Here is a 21322-nt window from a genome sequence, read left to right on the forward strand (position 1 = left end):
CAGATTATAGGATTGGATTAGAACACACACAACCTTAAAACTTATAAGGCATAGTTTCTTCTGTCCTAAACAGTTGCCATAGAAATCTAATTAGCTCATACCTGATTTTCTTTGAAAGCAAAAGGATAATTCGTGTGCAACTTTTCTTAAGAAAGAATGGATTTCTTCTTTCACACCTTCTCTACAATATCAGTTCCTTTACCATTTCCTTGAAATATAAAGATAATTTTAAAGTTCCCTTTTTCCTTATGGAAACTTCTTCCTTATTCTGGAACACAAAAAATTCATTACTTTCAAGTTCACAGCATTTAATTTTAACTAGAATATGTTTGCTGCATAATGTATCAAAAGGACCTGTCCATTACTTCGGAAGAAACTATATATCTTTTATCTAACTACAACTTAGCTTCCTTTGAAAGAAATCAATCCATTCATGAGAAATGTTTGGGATAACTGATATCCTAGATTGTTTGTTTCCCTCATAATGCTCTTTTCCACCTTTTTGGCTTAAGAATGCCTTTAACCTATATTTCTCTCCTAAACTTCCACTTTTCAGAATGTCTTCTCTGTTCTAATCAACACAACAGCTATTCTATCATTTTCTCTCACTAATTCAACTTTCTCTTCAGAAGATACAAACTTTGTGCATGCACACTACTAGTAAGTAACATGACAGTGAGACAAAAGTAAAACCATCGCTTGCTGTAAACAAGAACAGTTCTTTAATAGTGTGAAAACGTTATTGGAAAGTTCAATATTTTCTTCTCTCAAGGTTTTTTTAAGTTACAGAAATAAAATTACTAACTCAGAGGTGTCTTTTTTTTATAAATAAATATCAATTAAACGGTTTGTGACAGGCCTTTAACTATACAAAGATTTCTCTTATATGTAAACATCAGTAAAGAAATTTCTGACTACAAGAAATAATGTATTTTCATTATACATTTAGGAAATATTTACATATAAAATAAAATTATAAATTATCCTTTCCTTTTTATTTATTTATTTAATCAAAATTGGCCATCGCTAAAAATTTAAAAATATATATAATGTAAGATAATCTGATACCACTAAATAGCAGATATCCTACAGCCTGGCATGAATCACATGCATGTGCTCTACAGCAACTTGGAGACTGGTTTGAATCTTACTGGGATTCAATCACTGCAGAGTGAATCCCATAAAATTACATCAATGTCTGTTAATGTCTTTAGATGGCAGATCGATTCTACTGCCCATTGTGAAAACACCACTGTGCTTATTACTGGTAAAAACCAGTAATAAGCACAGTGGTCCATCCATTCACAGTAATAATATACAGTAGGTTTATATCCTTATATGGGAGGGATTTACATTAAAAAAATAAACTGACAAATAACTCTGCATGTTTCATCATTTTTAGAAAAGACCATACATGGTTGTTTTAAAAAGTTAGCTCAAATGAAATTCTTACGATGCTCTCTGAACTATTCAACCTTGCAAATGAACCTTTGAATAATCAACCTGTGAAGTGGTTGGAGTTTCAAATTCCGTCTAATACAGTACCATGTAATTGTGGTACTGTATTAGAACTTCAGTTATCCAACTGGCAAACTGCTCTCCTGCTGTGGTTGGATAATTAAGGGATTACTGTATTTCATCTCAATACTACAAGAATATGTACTGTACTATACTGAAAATAAGTTCTCATTGGTTATTTTAATAGCATTCAATGCATACAACACACACATATTCAGTTATTACTTACTTTCGTATAGATACATCAGGATCTTTTAAGCAATCCACAATAGTACTTCTATGCCTCTGCACTGCATTGTAGTCTGCATTAACTGTTCTCAGTAAAGTATTCAGTGATACATACCTAGAATATCAAAGTTTAGAAAACATAATAAAGTTTTACTTAAATTCTCAAAAAGGAACAAAAGCAATGTTTATCAAAACTAGATTGGTAATGTTTTTACCAAATTTAAAACTAAGTATCAGTGGCTATTTTTTACTAACATTTTTTCCAATATCACTGGTATTCATCAAAAAATTAATCCAGTGACTTATTTCTTCCCATCATTTCATTAGTCTCTCTCTCTCTCTCTCTCTCTCTCTCTCTCTCTCACAGTCTCTCTAAATCTCTTTAATTCTTGGTTTCTAAAATCTGAATAGTGGTGATTATCTTTCTCCTTGCAATATGTGGTACATACGGTATTTAAGAGGTCTTGCAATATTCCAAAATGCTGAGGTTGTTTCCAAACGTTGTGTTCACATTTCTACAAGATAACAATCAAGCAATATAATAGCAAGTCGACAAAGCAGACAGGAAAGATGATTGTAATATTTGCTTTCAAATTTAGTTACTTCAAGGTTTTTTTATATTACTTTTTTATTAGTACTGAATTTAATTATTTGGCAAAAACAGTACAAGATTAAAAACAATATGGCAGTGAAGAAACAAAAGTGTAAAGAAATCTAAAATAGTAAGAATACAATAAAAATATTAGAACTACAACAAATAAACAACAAAAAAAAACCTAACGGGAAAAACTGTGGTATATATGATAAGCCAGCATTAGTAGTAGTATAACTAATGCTGGCTGAATAGCTCTAAATATTTGGCAATCATAATGTTTCAGGTTAGGGGACACTTATTCATGATAATGGTGATGTAATGAATAGTCTCTAGTTCTTTAATCTTTTTTTTTTAAATAAAAAAAAAAAAGATTTCATGGACATGCTTCATTTAGTCCTGATTTGTAAGATCTTTAAAAGTTGTCAATTTAAACTTCTTATTTGGGAAGCAATAGATCACTGTGTGGTTTGCATTTCGTAAATGTCTCATTAAGAGAAGTAGTGTAGACTTCTCTTTGTAAAATTCATTTCTGAGCTATCTCTCAGAAATGAATACAGAGACAAATATAAGAAAGCTAAACACTGTGTAAAACTAGATAAACAAAAGTCATGAGAAGACTTTGGTAAGAACATAGAAAATAAAGGAATTAGAGATGATAAAGGTGACATGAAAACAGGAGAAAAAGATATCCTTGAAGTATGGAGTAATTACTTTGAAAAACTGCTAAATGAAACAAGAAGTGATGACTGCACAGTGGTAAAAAACACTGACCAGGCATGCAGTCAGGAATACATATCCATTACTTGAAGTAGAAAAAGCCATCAAAAACCTGAAATGTGGAAAGGCAGCAGGAGTAGATGATATTTGACCAGAAATGCTCAAGTATGGAGGTATAAAAGTCTTACAGTGTCTGTACTGCATAGTTCAGAAGGATTGGACAGATGGATGAATTCTGGATGACTGCAGTACATCTCTCATAGTACCCATACTATAAAAAGGGAAATAAAACTGAATGTGAAAATTACAGAGGTATTTCTCGTAAGATTTATGCAAGTGTACTTGAGAAACGGTTGAGACGGATTGTGGAAGAAACGCTTGGTGAAGAATAAGCTGGACTCAGGCCAAATAGAGGCTGTCAAGATCAGATTTTCACTTTACGACAAATAGTTGAGAAATCATGGGAATATAACAAAGATCTGTATTTAAGTTGTGTAGATCTGGAAGAGGCATATGACAAATTGTCAAGAGAGAAGCTATTCAAAACACAACAGTTATATGGTGTCAATAGGGCATTATATCAAACAATACTTAGTCTTTATTTGAGTTGTAAATCAGCAGTTAGAATTGAAGGAAGTACAGGGAGATGATTTAATGTTAAATCTGGTGTGAGACAAGGATGTACATTATCCCCTCTGTTATTCATTATCTATATGGATCACATTATGAGGGAAAGTGGTATTAAACCTGATATCAAAATTGGAGATGTTAATGTCAACTCTTTGCTTTATGCAGACAATGTCATACTTCTAAATAAATCTGCTACAAGTCTTCAAGATTCCCTGACTAAATTGAATAACTGTTGTAATAGATATGGTATGAAGGTCAGCAATAACAAGACAAAGACAATGAAAATATCAACTGCATTGTGAATGAAGAACCTATAGACATGATGTTCAGTGAAAATGGTAAATTAAATATGGAAATAGACAACAAAATCAACAAAGACGGGTTGGTAGGAAGCCAAATGAATAAATTTATAAGGAATAAGAGAGAAATTAGTCAAAACACTAAATTAGCTGTATACAAGACAGTGTTCAAACTAGTTTTAACTTATGGATCTGAAAGCTGGGTCAGAAGTAAAACACTCAATCAAATAAGACTAGACCGCAGATATGAGAGTCCTGAGAAAGATTAGGGGACATGAATAGATGGCATCAATGACAATATCATATTAAAAATGAGGATATTAGGAAAGAACTTGACATTGTCAGCATCCAGGAATGTGTTAGCAGAGTTAATCTCAGGTATGGTCACTTAAACAGAATGGGCAAGGAAAGATAAGCAAAAAAAGTGTTCTCTGCCAGTTTGGCAGGAAAAAGACCCAGAAGAAGACCAAGATATAGGTGGATTGATATGGTACAAAGAGCCTTAAACAATAGAAATATAAGATCTGATAATGTTGGAGTCTTGACAAGTAACAGACTGATATGGAGGAAAATTGTAGATAGGAAGTTAGTAATGATGTAATTTTTTTCATCTAGTACTATCATATCCTGTACACCCCTTGAGGGTACACGTCAAGAATTTGATGATGATGATGATGATGATGAATCATCCCCAATGGAAAAGAAGCGGGAGCCCACAGCTTCACCATCTGTTTGTTTGTATATTGCATATCTGAAGAGGATTATAAGTTCAAATAAATCGGTGATCTCGGAGCAATTTATTATTAGTTAGTGTATCATTGAACACATTAACTCATCAACCAACCCTTCATGCATGGACTCAACTTGACAGGAAAAAAAACTGAATGTCAATGCTTCCAATTTTGCTTGCTTTTTTTTTTATTTTATTTTATTTTATTTTATTTTATTTTAAGGATGTTTTAAAATACAGCCCACTTTAAAATATAAAGTGGGCTGTATTTTTCTGAATGCGATCTGATCTGCGTGTCCTATTTATTCATCATTCGGCTCAACAGCCCATCAGAGCCAAGTAAATTGGCATCTTAGAAATGTGATTACTGCTTATGATTCTTGTCTGCACTGCTGTCCTGTCTGTAAATTACATATTCTTCTACCAGTTTTGCAAGGTTATTAAAAAAAAAAAAAAACCTAAGTTACAGTGAGGAGGAACCCTGTGGCATCCATATGAGACTGGCTAACTCACCTTCAACTGAAAAGCTCTGATAAAGGTTCTTCATGTCCTGGACACGATTTGAACCCATATTTCCAATCAAAGGACATCAGTTATACTATATCCTAGTTATACTATATACTATCTATAGAAGCTGTTAACTATTTATTCGTATGTTCATTAACTCTTTGACTTGCATTTTCTCTAGTTGATTCCATTGTTACCATTCATCACAACTGGCATTAGTAATTCCTCCACTCTTCTCTAAATCTGTTAAAACATATACAGCATACTCAACACCTCTTCACAGTTTAACACCAAATTTGTAGAACAAATATTTCTTCTTTGCTAATTCCCTCTATTGCTGTACCTTAGATCACTTCCCTATGTATTTCCTAAAGAGTAAAGTCTGTAGTTCTTCAAATCAATGTTAAAAAGTTTCTTCTCTCTCCTCAATTTTCTGTCCATTTGTACTGATTCACAGGTTGTCAACCTCTCGTGTACCATTATAAAAATTAAAAAAAAAAATAGTGTAATTTTTTTCTGACCTTTTTTGGAGTAACTCAGTTTTTTTTTTGACCAGGTTACTTTGCTTCACTTGTAAGATAAGGAAATTTTTCGTGGTTTATCTTCTTGATGTTTTCGTGGTCAGACATTTTATGAGTGGCTCCTTTCTTTTGGAAATATGGGTTCAAATCGTGTCCAGGACATGAAGAACCTTTATCAGAGCTTTTCAGTTGAAGGTGAGTTAGCCAGTCTCATATGGATGCCACAGGGTTCCTCCTCACTGTAACTTAGGTTTTTTTTTTTTTTTTTAATAACCTTGCAAAACTGGTAGAAGAATATGTAATTTACAGACAGGACAGCAGTGCAGACAAGAATCATAAGCAGTAATCACATTTCTAAGATGCCAATTTACTTGGCTCTGATGGGCTGTTGAGCCGAATGATGAATTTTAATGACGTGAAAGGTGGCTATTAAGGAGAGACAGTGGTCTGATTGTGTTATTACATGTTTTTCTAGTAGTTTCAATATTATGTATTCTTTTACACTTTTACAATTAAATATGCAGTAAATTTTATAGGCATTTCCTGAAGAAGCTGCATGATATTTATGGGCCTTCAGACCGGAAATCTGGTTAGTTGGTAAATGCAGTCGATATCCTCCATATCAGTAAAGGAATTACAGCATATCATACCATTATTTTAGGATATCATTACTGCTGAGCTGAAACATGAGTATTCAACTCTCTCAGCAAAAAAAAAAAAACCTATTATGTTGTTAATTAGCAGTTATAAAATTGATTCTTGCAGTAGATATGCACTATAGTATATACGAATATGATGAAATGATGTGGTATAACAAACTAAGGAAGGCTGTAACATCAGGTTTTCCAAAGCTATTACACTGCAAAGTGAAAGTTCCCTTTTCAGCATGATATTCATTATTATCCAACCCAACAGCTACATGTAATATTTGTATTCACATGGCAACAGATGTGAAATGAGGTCACAACACCTGAGAGTGGAAGATGGTTTTGTGTAATGTTTACTGTGGATGCAGAAAAACCATCATCATCAAATTCCTAATATGAACCCTCAAAGGGATGTACAGGACACTGATATTACTTGATGAAAAGTGAATAACTTCCTATCAACAATCCTCCTCCAATACAGCAATACTGTCGTATCTTATATTTTAGTCTTTTAAGGTACTTCTAACAGCAACAATCCACTTACATCTTAGTCTTCCTCAATGTCATTTTCCATCCTGCCAACACCTGTTCTCAATTAAGAAATCATACCATCAGAGATTAGCTCATTCACATATTCCTAAATTAAGTTTCAAGTTCCTCCTTAATACTTCATTTTTAATATACTTCTGTCACTGATGTCATCTGTTCACTCCCCTAAGTTTTCTTAAAACTCACACATTTGTGGTCTAGTATCTGATCATAATGTTCTAATTCTACCCCAATTTTCAGATCTGTAAGTTATTGGTTTAAAAATGTCTTGTATATAGTTAGTTTACTGTTTTTGTCTAATTTCTCTCTTATTCCATATATATTTATTGAATGACTTCCAATATGAGTTTTTCTTATACTGATATCTACTTCTATATTCAATTTGCCATCATCACTAAAAATTGTACCTAAGTAACTGAAATATTTTATCTCTTCTATTATTCTCCATTCAGGATGCAGCTGATATTTTCCATTATCCTGTCTATTTTCATAGGTTTATCATTTTATTGCTCATTTTCTGGCCAATTTTTTTTTTTTTTTTTTCCAGCTGTTATTCAGTTTAGTTAAGGAATCAATCACATAGCCTCTACTGGATTTATTTAAGATTATATGCATAAAGTGCATATACAAAAAAACACTGAAACAAAAAAGGCAAAAACTGGTGAGATTTTTCTGAGCAATAAATACAAAATTGTATATATTCAGGCAATGACAATCAAGGAAAAGGAGTAGCAGCCATAATATTTAACACTAAATACAAGGCTAATCTTCTTGAATGGCAGGTATGGGCAAATATCAGAATGGGGAACTGGACAATAGACTTATTTGTGCCTATGATCCCACAGAAGGTTCTACTAAGGAGAAGTGGAGGAATTTTTTGAGGCTTTATAGAGAAAGCAACTGACGCAATGAAAAGTGAAAAATTAAATAGAATAAAAAACCTAAATAGCAAAGTAGGAAATGATTGTCAGACATACAAAAATATTTTGGGAAAATTTGGACAAAAGAGTAAAGCCAATAATAATGGCAAATACCTGTTGGATTTCTGCTCAGGACATGGACTAGTTATTATTTCCACCCCTATCATACCTAGATGGCTCTATTGCATCATCACCAAACCTAATCATATCAATGGTACACGACTCCATTGAAGCTGAAAACAAAAAAAATTCAAGACTGTTATATTTTGAACTTTCCGACGGCAAATGGTAAATCACTAAAAAAAGACATCAGCAAATTGGGAAGAAGAATGCAACAAAAGCCAATCTCCTGGCTTCCCATTTGGCTTCCAATGCACGCATAACTGACAAAGGTAAATACTGCCAACCATTCCAGGTGCCCAACATATCCTTTTGTCAGAAAGAGATCAGAACATTATTGTCCAAATTAGACACAGCTTGTTATATTCTCATGATTTTTCACTATTTATCTTAAAGTAAAAATCTGAAAATAATAATGTTTCCCTTCCATATTTTTTTTTATCCTCTTCTCATAAATCTCATCTGGAATGACTAGTAAAGAAATTCCTCAGTAATTCTCACAATCAGTTTTATTTCCCTTTTCATAGATGGAGAACTATGAGTGTTCTATTCCAATTATCTGGAATTCTAACTTCTGACTAGGCCTTATGAATTATGCAATGTAACCACTAACATTTATACCTTTATATTTGATATTTGAGCATTTCCAGTTGAATATCATCTACTCAAGCTGCCTTTCCACATTTCAGGTTTTTGATGGCTTTTCTACCTCAAGTATAGATAAGTATTCCTGATTGCATTCTTCTCGAATATTTTATCTTCTTTATCGTCTTTATCCAAGTGTAAGCAAACAAAGGTGCCAACTTTGTTTGCTTACACTTGGATAAAGGATTAAACCAAATATATAATTGGTGGGGAGTGAGGCAAGTCCACGTCCACGTCATGCTCCCTGGGACCTTCCGTAGGGTACACTCCCTACAAGGATGCTAACGGACCTCTGTGAAGAACAAGACAAATCAGTGGAAGAGGATTTGTATCCCAACAGTGAAATGTGCGGAAGAATCTTCAGAGGAGCAGACCTCTATAAACAACCCGGGATCAGCTGGCTCCGGCTGTCAGTACCTGGTTAGGGCCCCTACCTAGGGTTACAAGGAAAAATAAAGGATTCAATCCTCTGGCAAAGGGAAGCAGCTTTGTCAGTACTGACACAAGGTTGAAGTCTCATGATGACGGTAAAGCTTGTGATTAGAAAATTGCAGATGGCAATACAGTTTATTGTGTACATCTGTAATACTGCAGAGCAGAAAGCAAATGGAGAAACTACTGCTCTATTCTCTCTCCAGACTAACCACCATGGCGAGCAAATCTATACAAATGGCCCCGAGTTACTGGCATCCCTTAAATGGGACAGGGGTGCGAAGAATCCCCGGGCTCAACATGGTGCGCTCAGTAAAACTAGGAACCTGGAATGTCAGAACCTTGTATGAAGCAGGTAAGCTAAGAAATGCTATCCAAGAAATGAAAAGACTTGAAATTGGAATTTTAGGAATGAGTGAAGTTAGGTGGCCAGGATTAGGCAAAACTCAAGTCAATGACATGACAATGTATCACTCTGGAAGTTATGAAAACAACCATCAAAACGGAGTTGGAATAATAATAAACAAAGAGATCAATAAGTCACTGTTGAGCTTCATCCCTTACTCAGATAGGATGATGTTATTAAAACTGAAAGGACAACCACTAGATGTTAATCTTATACAAGTCTATGCCCCTACTGCTGACAAGAGTGATACCGAGATTGAAGAATTTTATGATCAATTAAAAGAACTAATGAAAAATACAAAAAAGCATGATTTAACATAGTCATGGGTGATTTCAATGCTAAAGTTGGGAAAGGTAGAGGTGGAGATGTAGTTGGCGAACATGGACTGGGCACAAGAAATGAGAGAGGTGGCCGTCTTTTTCAATTCTGCCAGGAAGAGGAGCTAATAATCACAAACACATGGTTTAAGCTACCACCTCGAAGATTGTATACTTGGTGATCACCACAGGATAATAATGGGAATATAGTCAGAAACCAAATTGATTACTTACTAATTAATCAACGATTTCGAAGTTCTATAAAGAGTACAAAAACCTATCCTAGTGCAGATATTGCTTCTGATCGTAACCTACTGGTGGCAGAGTTACAACTTAGACTGAAAGCTATGCTTAAGAAACATCAACAAAAAAAGGTTTGATTTGGGAAAATTAAAAAACACAGAGATAAGAAGCAAATTGAGTCAAGATCTGAATCAAGCGCTAGCACTTATCAAGAATGATGACATCACGAGGGTTGATGAATCGTGGGACAAATTGAAATCTGTCTTCATAGAGAAATGTACCAATATCTTATGTCCTAATAGAGCAGTAAAAAAGAAAGATTGGATGACTGATGAAATTCTTTATCTCATGGATCAACGCAGATCATATAAAAATCATAATCCAACAAAATATACAGAGGTTCAGAAAATTATTAAACACAAGATCAAAAAAGCAAAAGAAATCTGGATGAATGAAAAATGTAAAGAAATAGAAATTCTACAGGAAAAACATGACAATTTTAATCTACACAAAAAGATGAAAGAGACCTCAGGTATATATAAGAAAAAACAATTCTGTATCCTTCATCATGCTACCAAAAAGGGAGAAATTATATCCAAAAAGGATGACAAAATACAAGAATGGGTGAAATATATAGAAGAACTCTTTACTGATGACAGACAGAACCCAGAAAATACTTATGAACATATGGAAGGTCCATGCATTCTAAAATCAGAGGTAGAATGTGCACTGAACTCAGCTAAAAACGGTAAAGCTCTAGGACCAGATAAAATACCGGCAGAAATAGTAAAGTTATTAGAAGGTGACAACATTAACATATTAGTAAAGCTATTTAATAAGATCTACGATACAGGCATAATCCCTCAAGACTGGTTACAGTCGACCTTCATCATGCTACCTAAAAAAGTAAATGCGAAAACTTGTATGACCATAGACTGATCAGCCTAATGAGTCACGTTCTCAAAATGTTTCTGAAAATAATTCAAAAAAGAATATACAGAAAATGTGAAGACACCATCAGTGATACCCAATTCGGCTTTAGAAACAGCTTGGGAACAAGAGAGGCTCTTTTCTGTTCTCAGATCTTATTTCAAAAATGTATTGACCAAAACAAGGTAATATTCATTTGCTTCATCGACTTCAAGAAAGCATTTGACAAAGTCCAACATGCTAAAATGATTGTACTATTAAAAAGAATTGGATTAGATGGTAAAGACATCAGGATCATTGAAAACTTATATTGGAACCAAAAGGCATCTGTTCAAGTTGATGACATTATTACAGACTCCATTAACATCAAACGAGGAGTAAGGCAAGGATGTGTGCTGTCACCTCTTCTTTTTAACATCTACTCAGAAGCCATATTTCAAAAAGTCTTGGAAGGAAGAAAGGAAGGGATTAGTGTAAATGGTGAAATCATCAGTAACATCCGATATGCCGATGATACAGCTCTTCTGGCTGACAATATTCAGGATCTTCAAAATCTTTTGGAGCTAATAAATGCAGAGAGTGAAAAAATGGGATTAAAAATAAATATCACCAAAACTAAATTCATGGTCATAAGTAAGAAACCAATTCTTAATTTAGCACTTTCTTTAAATAGGAAACAAATAGAAAGAGTGGTAAAGTTTAAATATCTCGGATGCTGGTTAAATGAAGATTGCAATCCAGAAATGGAAATAAAAGTTAGAATTGAAATGGCAAGAAAAAATTTTCTCTTGATGAAATCAACACTGTGTAACCGCAGTTTAAACTTAGAGCTTAGAGTACGCATGGTTAAATGCTATGTATGGTCTGTACTGCTGTACAGTGCAGAAACTTGGACCTTGAAGACAACATCAATAAAAAGACTTGAAGCCTTTGAGATGTGGTTATACAGACGAATGTTAAAAATCCCATGAACAGCAAAAACGTCCAATCAGGAAGTACTGAAACAAATGGGGAAATCACGTGAACTTTTAGATACCATAAAAAGAAGGAAAACTGCATATCTTGGTCACCTACTTCGTAATGAAAAATATAAGATACTTCAATTGATTATAAAAGGGAAGATAAATGGAAGAAGAGGACAAGGAAGACGAAGAAAATCTTGGCTGGCAGATATCAGACAGTGGACTGGTATGAACTCTGAGAGACTGCTCAGAATAGCTGAGAATCGCTCAAAATTTGCCAAGGTGGTCGCTGACCTCCGATAGGAGATGGCACTCAAAGAAGAAGATATAATTGGTAGCATAACCAAGTGAAAAAACTTCCATCAACTTATCTCTAATCCACAGAATTTTAATAATAAGGTGTGACACCTTTTGGCAACTGGTATATAGAAATATATCCCAGTTGCCAAAAGGTGTCAACTGGTATATAGAAATATGACTTCTTCATTACTTCCACCTTAGTATCACCACCTCTGGGTCTGGGTAGTGATCCTTCCCTTAATGCATAGCATTATACATGTCTGCAATGAGATGTGCTTTGCATTATATCGGATACTAAGGCAAGAAATGAGAAGTTATGCCACGAGTTATCCCAGTCCTGAAAATACTTCAGGTGCAAACTTTGTTTGCTTACACTTGGATCAAGGATTAAACCAAATATATAATTGGTAAAAACTTGCCAAAAATTATATCTTGGTAATTCTTTATCTAAATGTAAGCAAACTAAGTTGGAGAGTGAAGTGCCTTCATAACTATGCTACTTGTATATAGAGGTTAATGACTTCGCCTTAATTGCATTAACATACCATAATGCAAAACAAACATCCTATTGGACATGTATAATGCTATGCATTATGGAAAAGGCCTCAGCAAGACTGGTTTTAACCTGTCTTGCTGAGTGGATGGGGGGGGGGACAGTGGGGGGGGGACAGACCCAAAAGGGATACTAAGGTGATTTAGTGATCTTAATAATGGAAATAATGGAAAATATGGAATACTAAGGCAATCAATGTGAAGTCGTTTAATTATACAAGCAGCCTAGTTGTGAAGATACTTCATGTACAAACTTTGTTTGCTTACATTTGGATAAAGGATTAAATAACCTTTTCAGTACTTGTTCTTCTTTAGCTAGTTGAACCTCTAAGGTTTCAGCTGAATGCAACCAGCTTCTTCCATTCTTTTCTGTTTCACATGAGCTTTTTCATTCCAGTTCTGAATTACCATCTCATCTAAGTCTTTTTGGATATTATTCTTCCAATGCATCCATAATCTATCTCTGGGTCACTTTCCATCAGGCTTCATTTTGAATGATTGTTTAGCCATTCTCTTCTTACCCATTCTTTCAAGGCATCTTAATCTAATTGCTCGAATCTCATCAACTATAAGTGAGGATCTATAGAGATCATATAGTTCTTGTACTTTCAGTACTTTTACATGGGAAATATATATCTGCTGCATTACTTTAACCTTAGGTTTGGCTCCCACTGATAACATTTAATTATGTTCATCTTTTGGCTTTCTTGCTTTCTGTGGAGTAGAGTAATTCTACTCCACAGAGTAATTTGTAAACTACTCCAGAAAGTAATTCAGGTCAGGAGAGATGCATTTAGCAGTAATCCTTTAGGGTTACTAAGTGAAATTTATAGTGATCTTCCAGATCACTCAACAATAGGTCTGGCTTATGCTGATGTCTTAATGTTTGTCTTTTGGCAATTGTTCAACAATTGAAATTGAAAAACAGAACACACTTCCGTTTCTAGATACTTTCCATCAGGCTTCATCTTGAATGATTGTTTAGCCATTCTCTTCTTACCCATTCTTTCAAGCCATCTTAATCTATTGAAAGTTTATTTTTCACTTGGTTAGAGTATAATAAAATTAGTTTAATCCTTTATCCAAGTGTGAGCAAACAAAGTTTGCACCTGAAAGTATCTTCAGGACTGGGGTAAGGTGGTACAATAGGTAGAGATGACCTGCTAATGCTTCTGCCTGGTATCTCCACTTGGGCCTGGCTCCCACTGAAGAGACCTCAATAAAGGTCGAAACTAGTCTGGGTAGTGGCCCTTCCCTTAATGCATAACATTAGACATATCTGCAAGGAGATGTGTTTTGCATTATAGGAGATACTGAGATAGGAGTGTTGGTAGCTTGCTCCACCTTTGCAACGAGTTGCCCTGGTGTTTTACGACCTTACCCCAGTCCTGAAGATACTTTCAGGTGCAAACTTTGTTTGCTCACACTTGGATAAAGGATTAAACTAATTTTATTATACATCTTAATCTAATTGCTCGAATTTCATCAACTATAAGTGGGGATCTATAGAGATCATATAGTTCTTGTACTTTCAGTACTTTTACATGGGAAATATATATCTGCTGCATTACTTCAACCTTAGGTTTGGCTCCCACTGATAACATTTAATTATGTTCGTCTTTTGGCTTTCTTGCTTTCTGTGAAGTAGAGTAATTCTACTCCACAGAGTAATTTGTAAACTACTCCAGAAAGTAATTCAGGTCAGGAGAGATGCATTTAGCAGTAATCCTTTAGGGTTACTAAGTGAAATTTATAGTGATCTTCCAGATCACTCAAGGTTTTGGAGAGGTACCCTTGCACTTTAACAGTACCTCAACAATAGGTCTGGCTTATGGTGATGTCTTAATGTTTGTCTTTTGGCAATTGTTCAACAATTGAAAAACATACCACACTTCCGTTTCTAGATACACTTGTCACACGTCTTCCTTCTGACAATTTTTCCTTCACTGTTTACCGGAAACCAACACATACTGGCCAATATATACACATAAACTCCTACCACCACCACCCAACACAAAAACTAGGTGTCATTAATACTCTTAAAAAAAGGGCTCTGAAGATCTGCTCCAGTGAACATGCATTGAAAGATGAATTTAAAGTTATTAGCAATACTTTTCAAAAAATGGGTATACAGCCAAAACACTATTAACAAAATTCTCTACAAGACCTCAATAATAAACAAATACAAACCAGACTACAATAAAACTATAACCATTTTTTACGTTAAAGGGACATCAGATAAAATAAACAGAATACTACACAAATGCAACCTCAAAGCCACCTTTAAACTTCCTGCAAAATTAAAAAGCTTACTCAACTCATCCAAAGACCCACTCCTGCTGCTGGCCCACCCTAGAGTATACCTTATTTATTGCACCTGAAACATACCCCATATATAGGGGAAACAAGATGCACAATTCCTATCAGACAAAAAGAACATAAATGACACATTAAATATAATAATTATGGTGAAGCTTCTGATTATGCCCTATGAACACCTTACATGGAATTGACTGGAAAAGCACTAGTTGTCTACATCACACCAACATGGTATGAATGCAAATTTAAGGAAACCTGTGAGATTATTATCAACCACCCCAATCTGAACAATAATGATGGTCTAAAAATCCCAAACATATGGAAGGCACATATTCGACCCACGGAACCTCCCTCTCTAATAAGAGTAACTATAAACAGGACAGTAGTTAATTCAGGATCCTAAATCAAAATTAACAATTGTAATGCTAAAAATAGGACATCATTGTGACTGAAAGAAAACTATCTATAAGAAAGAGTGTTTATTCATGTTATAAATAGAATTTAGCTTGATATAGCTTCTAAATAATTAATTTTTTTTCCACTAGAGGTCATGCCAGTAGAATAACCTATGATCAAATCATTGTTTCTCTAGCTTACAGTATGTAATGTAACTCAGCTTGTCCTGTATGTGCTCCAGATGATGATCTTAATATGAATATTGAAATGTTGGGAAATTAAAAGAGTTATTTATAACATGGTTGTAAAGTCCATAATTTCTAATATGAATGCTGATCACCATGCAACACTAAAAGAAAGGATGAATTTTTAAAGCGTTATAAGTATCGCTAAGCCGAGTGGCCTCATTCTAAGGAATTCCTCTATGCAAGAACATCATCATGCATAAGTTATTGTTTATATATCCCTTTATTACTGTGGAGGACATTGAAGAGCACATTAGGTACATCAGGGGGTGCTTAAGGGTCAAAGCTGTATAACTGAGAGGAGACCTCCACATAGCCTTTAAAGGAATGCGGAGAACCGACCAGGGCTTCTGACCTAATGTCCAATCCTCACCTTCTCGTGGTGCACCCTGTTGGGTATCTACTTTGATACTGAACGAACGAGGATGGGCTGACAATTTGGGATTTAGCCGACCAAATTGTATTCTTATTGGTTAAACCAAAATAAAAAATGATGGTACAACATGACAAAATTTCATGCCGGCTGGGGCGTCGCCCGGTTAAACAAGGCCCCCGTTGTTTTCGCCAGGGAACCAGGGCGAACAGCGAAAAGTCAGCTACTGGAACAAATCTGAAAACAAACCCCAACTCAACATCACCAGAGTTAAAGATCGGTACTATCAACGTAAGAAGCCTGAATGGCAAAGAAATGGAGCTAGCTGAGGAATTAGATAAGTACCAGATCGACATAATAGGGGTGACTGAAACAAAAAAGACCAAAACTGGTGAAATCTTTCTGAGCAATAAATACAAAATGTTATATTCAGGCAATGACAATCAAGGAAAAGAAGGAGTAGCCATAGTATTCAACACAAAATACGAGGCTAATCTTCTTGAATGGCAGTCAGTCTCAAGTAGAGTAATGTGGGCAAATATGAGAATGGGGAACTGGACAATGAGACTTATTTGTGCCTATGGTCCCACAGAAGGTTCTACTAAGGTAGAAGTGGAGGAATTTTTTGAGGCTTTAGAAAAAGCAACTGACACAATGAAAAAGGAAAAGTTGGTCCTTGTTGGGGATCTAAATAGTAGAGTAGGAAATGATTGTGAGACATACAAAAATATTTTGGGAAAATTTGGAGAAAAGAGCAAAGCTAATAATAATGGCAAATATCTGTTGGATTTCTGCTCAGGACATGGACTGGTTATTACTAACACCATGTTCCAACATAAAAATGTGCACAAATTCACATGGAGAGAAGAGGCTAGGAATAAGAAAAGTCTCATTGACTATGTTATTGTTGATAGTGATGTTTTCTCCCTGGTGCAGGACACCAGAGTGTACAGAGGATTTGAAATTGGAAGTGATCACTATTTAGTCTTGAGCAGGATAAAATTGAATTTCATACTGAAAAGAATAACATGTAAGAAAGTTTTGAAGCGAATAAAAGTTGAGCAGCTCTCAGATGTGAACTGTAGACTAAAATACAGAAATATTATTGAAAAGAAAATGAAAGAGTTTGAGAACAGGAATCAAACCTTGGAGATTCAGTGGCAAACTCTGAAGGAAACATTGATTGATTCTGCCAGAGAGGCATGTGGTGAGGTTGTGTGCAAAGATAAAAAAATTAGAACTCCCTGGTGGACACAGGAAGTTAAAGAGGCAGTGAAGGAAAAGAAGAAAGCATATCAAAAGTTCCTGGCAAATAAGTCAGCTTTTACTCTTACAGAATACAGAGACAAATGTAAGAAAGCTAAACAGTGTGTAAAACTAGCTAAACAAAAGTCATGGGAGGACTTTGGCAAGAATATAGAAAATAAATATCAAGAAGGTGGCAAAATATTCTGGAGGTTGTTGAAGAAGCTTAGGAATGGAGGAAAGAGTGCTGTAAAAGGAATTAGAGATGATAAAGGTGAAATGAAAACAGGAGAAAAAGATATCCTTGAAGTATGGAGTAATTACTTTGAAAAACTGCTAAATGAAACAAGCAGTGATGAGAGCACAGTGATAAAAAACACTGACCAGGCATGCAGTCAGGAATACATATCCATACTTGAAGTAGAAAAAGCCATCAAAAGCTTGAAATGTGGAAAGGCAGCAGGAGTAGATGATATTCGACCAGAAATGCTGAAGTATGGTGCTATAAGAGTCTTACAGTGGCTGCACTGCATAGTTCAGAAAGCCTGGACAGAGGGACGAATTCCCGATGATTGGAGTAGAGCTCTCATAGTACCCATATATAAAAAGGGAAATAAAACTGAATGTGAGAATTACAGAGGTATTTCCCTACTGAGTGTTCCTGGCAAGATCTATGCAAGTATACTTGAGAAACGGTTGAGAAGAATTGTGGAAGAAAAGCTTGGTGAAGAACAAGCTGGATTCAGGCCAAATAGAGGCTGTCAGGATCAGATCTTCACTTTACGACAAATAGTCGAGAAAGCATGGGAATATAACAAAGATCTGTATTTAAGTTTTGTCGATTTGGAAAAGGCATATGACAAGGTGCCAAGAGAGAAGCTATTCAATACGCTGCAGTTATATGGTGTCAGTGGGGCATTATATCAAGCAATACTTAGTCTTTATTTGAGTTGTGAGTCAGCAGTTAGAATTGAAGGAAGTACAGGAAGATGGTTTAATGTTAAATCTGGTGTGAGACAAGGATGTACATTATCCCCTCTGTTATTCATTATCTGTATGGATCACATTATGAAGGAATGTGGTATTAAACCTGATATCAAAATTGGAGATGTTAATGTCAGCTCTTTGCTTTATGCGGATGATGTTATACTTCTAAATAAATCCGCTACAAGTCTGCAAGATTCTCTGACTAAATTGAATAGCTGTTGTAATAGATATGGTATGAAGGTCAGCAATAAAAAGACAAAGACAATGAAAATAGGCAGAATCATTGAAAATGTCAACTGTGTTGTGAATGGAGAACCTGTGGAACAAGTAAAACATTTCAGCTACTTAGGCACAATTTTTACTGAAAATGGTAAACTAAATATAGAAATAGACAACAGAATCAGCAAAGCTGGTATGGTGGGAAGTCAATTGAATAAATTCATATGGAATAAGAAAGAAATTAGTCGGAACACTAAATTAGCTGTATACAAGACTGTGTTCAAACCAATTTTAACTTATGGATCTGAGAGCTGGGTCAGAAGTAAAACACTTGACCAAAGACTAGAGACCGCAGATATGAGAGTCCTGAGAAAGATTAGAGGCGTGAACAGATGGCATCAATGGCAATATCATATTAAAAATGAGGATATTAGGAAAGAACTTGACATTGTCAGCATCCAGGAATGCGTTAGCAGAGCTAATCTCAGGTGGTATGGTCACTTGAATAGAATGGGAGAGGAAAGATTAGCAAAACAAGTGTTCTCTGCCAGGTTGGCAGGAAAACGACCCAGAGGAAGACCAAGATATAGGTGGATTGATACGGTACAAAGTGCCTTAGACGATAGAAATATAAGATCTGATAATGTTGGAGTCTTGACAAGTAACAGACTGATTTGGAGGAAAATTGTAGATAGGAAGTTAGTAATGATATAATTTTTTCATGTAGTACTGTCATATCCTGTACACCCCTTGAGGGTACATGGCAGGAATTTGATGATGATGATGATGATATTACACTGTATTATTACTGCCACATACGAGCCATTATAGTATTTTTATTATTACCATATATGCGCTGTTTACTAGGGATCCAAATTACATACAAATCCGACCTAAAAAAGTTCTCAGGAACCTATCTCATTCGTAACTAGGGGGGCTGCCTGTATATATAAAAGAAGACAAAATTAATTAATTTTTGATTTTTGTTCTAGATGTTCATCAGAACTTTCCAGACCCCCTATATATATATATCTACTCTATAATATAAAACGATAAGCTTTTTTTGTAATGTTTTTGTGTCACGTTTTTTGTCAAGTTATTTGAAACGTTTTGAAACTCAGGGCTACCTTGAGTGTCAAGTCTTCAAAATTCGAGTCATCAGAATTCAAGGAGAACAGGCCTACCAGTCTGAACTCATGGGGTTAGGCACTGTATGCGCTGTGGGGAGGGTTTCGAGTCTTCAAAATTCAAAGAGAACCAGCCTACCAACCTGGAACTCGGGGGGATTGGGCGCCGTATGCGCCTGGGGGGGACCCCTTTCAAGTCTGCAAAATTTGAGTCATCAGAATTCAAGGAGAAAACCGGCCTACCAGTCCGGAACTGGGGGGTTGGGCACCGTATGCGCCCGGGGAAAGGGGGGGGGGACCCTTTCGAGTCATCAGAATTCAAGGAGAACTGGCCTATCAGTCCGGAACTCGGGGAGGGGGATTTAGGCGCCAGGAGGTTGAATCCCCCTTTCGATTTTTCAAAATTCAAGTCATCAGAATTCAAGGAGAACCGGCCTACCAGTCCGGAATTCGGAGGAGTTGAGTGTTGTAGGCGTCGGGTGGGGGGGGGGGGGCAGAGCCCCCTAGTATATATATATATATACATGTAGAAAGTATTTTACCTTGGGTATAATAAATGTTAAAATATACCAAGCAATTTTAAACCTGGTTTTACTTCATTTCCCAAGTAAGCAAACAGACAAACAAGTCAAGTTTGCGCCTGCAAGTGATGCAAGTCTAGCTGATCCTACAGGTTGTGCAAGACCAAGGCAACTCGTGGTAAAGGTGGCATAAGCTCTGATCACTAATCTTAATATTTACCCTTAATGCCAAAACACATCTCCAAGAAGGGGATGTATGATGTTTTGTATTAAAGGCAAGGGGCCACTACAGACCGGTTTCAACCTTTATTGAGGTCTCATCAGTGGGAGCAAGGCTAGAAATACCAAGATTTAGTAATACAGAGCTTATAAGTATTTTACCAGAACAAGTTACCATAAGGTGTTTTAACCTTATTAAATAAAAATCTCTGGAGGAGATATAAATGTAGAAAGTATTTTACCTTGGGTATAATAGACTTGCATCACTTGCAGGTGCAAACTTGACTTGTTTGTCTGTTTGCTTACTTGGGAAATGGAGTAAAACCAGGTTTAAAATTGCTTGGTATATTTTAACATATATATATACAGGGTGTTCGGGATAAATTTGACATATTTATAATTAATTATATTTTTCCGTAAGTTACATGTATTAACACACACTTCTCTTCATTTAAAAGTTTGGACCCTTCTTCATTCATATACAAGATGTCAGAAAGGATGGATAGCTGGAACCCATCTGAATCATGGAAGAGAATAACTTGTATCATGATGATTCGTGCCCGCCATCAAAATAAGGATATTACGACTGCTGCCCAATGCTCCCTGAATACAGTAAAAACAATCAGGCATGAACTAGAGACTTGCAATGGTGACTACGAGGATGTAGCAAGAAGAAAGATCCCTAGCAGACGATCTGATTGCGTTCGTACAGCAGAATTCCTCGCAAATCTGCAGGAACAGGTGTTGAAGAACCCTGGCATTGGAATTCGGGCTTTGTTCGTGGAGTTGCTAACTGTAGTCAAGCCCTGGATAACAAGGGTAGCCAATGGTAGGCCGTATGTATGGCAGCAGGATTCGGCCCCTTGCCACACCTCTGGGAAAAGTCAAAAATGGTTGTCTGAA

The 21322-nt window shown here is 35.6% G+C and overlaps 1 protein-coding gene across 1 annotated transcript in view; it reads right to left on the bottom strand.

Annotated features, from left to right (window-relative positions):
* Nucleotides 1-21322, bottom strand: part of LOC150096566 (AP-1 complex subunit gamma-1-like) — a 449674-nt gene that overhangs the window by 207884 nt on the left and 220468 nt on the right. The window contains exon 11 of the mRNA XM_090408538.1: nt 1748-1861. Within this exon, the coding sequence (XP_090264664.1) occupies nt 1748-1861 (114 nt within the window). The remainder of the gene's footprint in view (nt 1-1747; nt 1862-21322) is intronic.

Source organism: Typopeltis vanoorti, chromosome 18, assembly GCF_054136105.1.
Source record: "Typopeltis vanoorti isolate ZY-2024b chromosome 18, IOZ_Tvanoo_1.0, whole genome shotgun sequence".
In the NCBI taxonomy this organism is placed as follows: Eukaryota; Metazoa; Arthropoda; class Arachnida; order Uropygi; family Thelyphonidae; genus Typopeltis; species Typopeltis vanoorti.